Source organism: Cystoisospora suis (genome assembly GCF_002600585.1).
Source record: "Cystoisospora suis strain Wien I chromosome Unknown contig_1723, whole genome shotgun sequence".
Classification (NCBI taxonomy): domain Eukaryota; phylum Apicomplexa; class Conoidasida; order Eucoccidiorida; family Sarcocystidae; genus Cystoisospora; species Cystoisospora suis.
In genome coordinates this window covers 20,624-25,559 of record NW_027154523.1, presented here as the reverse complement: position 1 = coordinate 25,559, position 4,936 = coordinate 20,624, and the positions used below count along the sequence as shown (strand labels likewise).

At 48.0% G+C, this 4,936-nt stretch overlaps 1 protein-coding gene across 1 annotated transcript in view; it reads right to left on the bottom strand.

The window, feature by feature from the left end:
* Positions 1–4,296, bottom strand: part of CSUI_003815 (uncharacterized protein) — a 7,301-nt gene extending 3,005 nt beyond the window's left edge. Inside the window, exons 1-3 of the mRNA XM_068064010.1 lie at positions 2,973–4,296; positions 1,895–1,971; positions 811–861 (exon numbers count right to left, since the gene is read on the bottom strand). Coding sequence (XP_067924015.1) covers positions 811–861; positions 1,895–1,971; positions 2,973–3,969 — 1,125 coding nt within the window. The 5' untranslated portion in view covers positions 3,970–4,296. The remainder of the gene's footprint in view (positions 1–810; positions 862–1,894; positions 1,972–2,972) is intronic.
* Between the last annotated feature and the right edge of the window lie 640 nt (positions 4,297–4,936).

Below are 4,936 nucleotides of genomic sequence, written 5' to 3'. Positions count from 1 at the left end.
AGAGAAAGGATGGATAGATAGATAGATAGATACAGAGATTGAGGAGAGCTCCGTGGAGTAAAGCTAGACAGATAGCGACAAAGAATGTCAATCTCAAGAAGGTGTCTCAGCCTGTTGTTTTAGATACATACTACTCTAACGACGTGTGTATCTATATGCAGACGTAGGCACCCTCTGCTGTGTAGATGATCTTGTATATGGATATATGAGGCAGTATCACAGAAACGATTATGTTGAGTCTAACCCACAAATCTTGTTCTTCACATGAGGGAAAGCTATTGAAGTCCTCCACACACGTCTTTTCTGCCGTGGTTCTACACTAGTAAAGACGGATAGATGGCCTCGGCCTTTCCGTCGAAGAGGAGACGAAGAAACGGAAAGTAGCAAGAATACATCGGCATGCATAACCCTCCACTCCTCACACTATCATCTTAATCGTCTAGATCATTCAACTTACACCTCATACATCGCCTTCTCTATCTACACAAACAGGTATGTATTATCCATCTATACAAACCTGTATATACATACATTTGTATAGACACATACAGACATTTACACTACACATACTTTTGTATAGGTACATACATATACATATATAGAGAGAGAGAGAAGCAGATATACATATATAGAGAGAGATGTGAAGATACAGATTTATACACCTAATCCATGCCCAATCTGGACGAGCTAAAGAGCCTGGTGCCTTGACGAAATTGACAGCAACTCTTTGTAGAGAAGACCTTCCTTACATATCACATCATAGAGCATCTCCAACCAGGCTTAGTATTGTGAATTTTCTTGACCACTTACAGAGGGGGGGCTTCCAAGGTGGCTTAGCTGAATCCCTGCATGCATGCCCCACTACAGGAGACACAAAAATAGAAGAAGAGACGAGACGGCTCCTGCTGAGAGAGGTCGTTCTTTTTTCCTTCCTTCATTGAGAGTTTCATACGAACAGCAGGAGATATGTTGAAGAAGAAGATGAAGAAAAGAATCGAGACGAAAGCAGAAAGGATTGAGGGAATGAGAAGGTTTTGTGAGCTAGATATCATTAGGGAAGTTTGAAGCTAGAAAGGTACTTGACGAACCCCAGAAATGAGAAAAAGAACAGAGAGTGAAGAACACAGGGAGAAAAAGGAGAATGAATAAGACCAACCCAAGTCACAACGACTACAGGGCATGGTGTCTTTCTAGTTATGTGGACTTTTCTACAAGGATATAGATAGATCAAAGATAGATAGACTAAAGGTAGATAGATAGGTAGATCAAAGAGAGATAGATAGAGAGATATTAAAGATAGATAGACGGACAGATGAATAGACTACAGATACAGATAGATAGAATAGAGATAAGAACTTTTACATGAGGAACGACTCCTTCTCTAGATATACTCCTATAGGGAGATATACATGTATATGTGTACGCCAAAAGTGACTACTGATCAATGAATGCTGATGTGGTGTTCTTTATCAGAAGACTCTAGCCTCGAAGGGAACCTCGGACGTCATCCGCCACTCAGCCGTGAAATGAGCTTTTTAAGAAAGAAGAATCGCACGTCACCATCCGGACAGCACAGGACGGGGATTTCCATGTGAAGAATCGTAAGCGCTAAGAGAGGAGAAATGAATAGACGTGATTCACTACCTTGGCGACTGACACAAGGTCATTCTAAGAGCGGGGGGGGAGGCAGAAGCAGAAGTGATATATAGACTTCTACTTCCTTTGTCGTGTGAGGTAGTAAGCCAAGGTGTATGTACACACCGCCCTCTACCTCCACACGGCACAAGTCCTTGAAGTGGATACATTATCTATCTATTGATCTGTCTGTATATGTATATCATGATAGTTGTGTAGTGAAGAACAGCGTAGAGGTGTAGACAAGACATCGACTTACCCAAGTAGCGAGGAGGACAGTTCCATAGTAGACACTCCATCCGATCAAATCGCGAGCAAAGCCTTCAAAGCCGTATACTGAAAAAGAGTCACACGAAGCTGAATTCACGTCCTTTAAGACTACACACGCACTGTGTGACGCGACGACACTGCCTCAGAGATGTATATACGTTCGGGAACCTCTCGGAGATAAATTGCATGCGCACGTGCTTTAGAATCGACATTCTCTGTGAAGCGCGGCTCCTGAACCTTCAAAGAGACTTCCTTTGCCGTATCGCGCTTGCGCAGAATAGCAGGAGAACATACACAAAGAAGTGTGGTCTATCTTTCTATCTATCTTTGATCTAGCTATCTATCTGTCTTTAACCTATCTATCGGTCTTTGATCTGTTTGTCTATCTTCAATGTATCGATCTATCTATCTCTCTAGGCGATTTAGATAAACCAGGCCGTAGGGGCCTGGCAGCGTACAGAAAGGTGAACGTGTTGAGATATACATCAGGTGTCGAGCCCGTCTTTCAACAAGAGAGAGGCAGACACTAACGTAGAGGAGGCTGATATCCTCAGAGGAATAGCTTGATGCTTTTCTTATGCATGCGAGGCACCGTCGAAGTTTCTCCGTGCTACCAGGATTTTCAAAGACCCCACAGATGGTTTAGTGTAAAGCGCGACTACTAGCAGCAAAAGAGATAGATACATGCAGAGGGATTGATATGAATGTATAGGTACACATCTATACACGTCGTGTGAACTTCCTGGTATCCACCCCCGCCCCCCCAGTGTAGCCAGGTGTTCTTCTTCTTTCTGTTCGTCGACCTCGTTAGAGCCCAGGACGCGAGGCAGGAGAAGAAAGAACAGGAGCTCCTAGTACGACTTCTTGGTGCAAAACCCTGACTGAGAGGATGACCTCCTTCTACTGAGCAGCAGTCTTTAGTTGCCACCACACATTCTTAAAAAGAAGACAGGGGACTGTGAAGAAAAGCTTCCATGGGACTGTGATGAGACATAGAGCCCGACTTGTTTCTGTATGTATAGACATTTCTTGGCAGGAGTGTACATACGCCCCAGGGTTCTCCGTACATGGGAGTAAATGGACTGCGACGGCTGAAGCGCATAAGGGCGCGAGAGTGAGAATCCTCATGACGAACTTTGCATTCCGGGGAGGTGAAGTTATACGAGCCCAGAAAGGCAAATAGTGGAGTGTTGCGCATGCCTTGGGATCAGAAAGCTTCAAGTAATTAGGCGGGGGAGATACACATGACGGTAGCTCAGAAGGCGAACGAGTGTCAGATAGAAGACAGGAATAAGCAGAATCCGAAGAAGTCGAAGAAGAGAAAAAACGAAAAGATGAACGGAGAGTTGAGAGAGATACCAGCTCGAAGACTGAGAAATGATATCTGCAGCAGATGTTGTTGAAGGCATGCGAGGAAGTCCAAGGAAAAGAGCCCCGACGGAGGAGAAGAGAAGTTGGGCAAGATAAAGAAGGCTGAGTCAACCAGTAAGATACAGAAGTCAAGGTTCCCTGTTCATCCCGGACCAGAGAACCTGTAGAGTGAGAGGTGCCTGCGATCGTATCAGAACTGTGGAGCCCCCAAGATTTCATGTCTCTTCCTCGGGAAAAGGCTCCTTTCTCTTGTATAGGAAGAAACGCTTGTAGGGGAACAACATAGCTGGAAGACATTGCTGAAGAGCGAAATCCATAAGACGACAGATGTGACGAAGAATTCACCATCCCACGGCTACGGCTCTCGATGTGAGGAGCACAGCCAGGCCGTGATAGATAGGCCTGCGTTCCATGTCTCAGAGTGACAAACAACCGCTGCCGTGAACTGTAGAACGCAATAGGCGGTTCAGCTAAAACAGGTGAAGGATTACGTTGGAAGGGCAGACAACCTGCCTCAGAAGAACAACTTACACACCCCGCCACCCCGGACCCAGCACGCTCGCGCATTTGCGCATTTCTCACGCCAGCCACTGCGAAGCTTCCCATGCGGTCTCGATAGGGAAGGCGACCCATGGAATGTAGCTCCCGCAATGCAGTAGAAGCTCCGCCGAAAGCAGAATGGGGCAGTTTCATGATGCTAGGCACGGATGCGTGCTCCAGAGAGGGACTCACTCCTTGACGCAAGAGCGGAGGGGAATGGATGGAGGTCTGGAGATATCAGCGAATGCCTCTATCCCAAGGGAAACACTCGGACAAAAGCAGGAAGCAGGGACAGGCACGCTTCATGCAAGCCCCGAGACAAAGGGACGCCAGGGCCCCATGGGCGCGTCAGACGAGGTAAACGCTCTGAGGAGTCCGGGAGCTGCCTCTACTCGCCACCGCAAGTTCCTGATGGAGACCAGCAACCAGATAGAAAGAAACTGCGTGGCCAAGACGAGGAATCACGAAGGACTAGACGGCTCATCGGCGACAATGCGGCTGAAACTTGAAGAGCGGTGTCTCCCGTCAAATGGTCAAGACAGACTCCGCTCTAAGTGCATGCGCATGCGTGGACGTAGCCAGTCGCCGCGGCCTGCACGCAGCGGAGCGCCCATGAGAGAAAACTACGTAGCAGAGCATGGAATCGCAAAGAGAACTCAATTCTCACGCCTGAGCACCGCCGCCTCGCCCAAGCGAGTTGACCCCCTGCGAGCCAGTCCTCGGCTAAAGCTCGCAGCACCTTATTCGGGCTAAGGATTACTGCCTGTCTGGAAACGAAGCTAGTGCTGCTCAACTCCCATTGGTGATCCGAGCGGTACGCTCTTGTGGAAGCCATTGATTTCCCGGAGCGCGCCCCCCGGGCCCGCAACCTGCCAATAACGCGGCGCGCAAGCTCTCTGGTGTGTAGATTCAGGTATCTGAGCTGCTAGCGCACCCCGCACTAGCAACTACACTGCTGGTCCGCCCGTGGTCCAAGTCAACAACGGCTACTCTGTGTTCCTACTTCGGACACACTTACTCGTTAGTCACTATAAACTGCAAATTTCGAACTAAGACTTTCCTTGGCGACGACCGGGGCTCCGCTCTGATATGCCCGGAAAAGCCTGCAGTGCTCACTCGG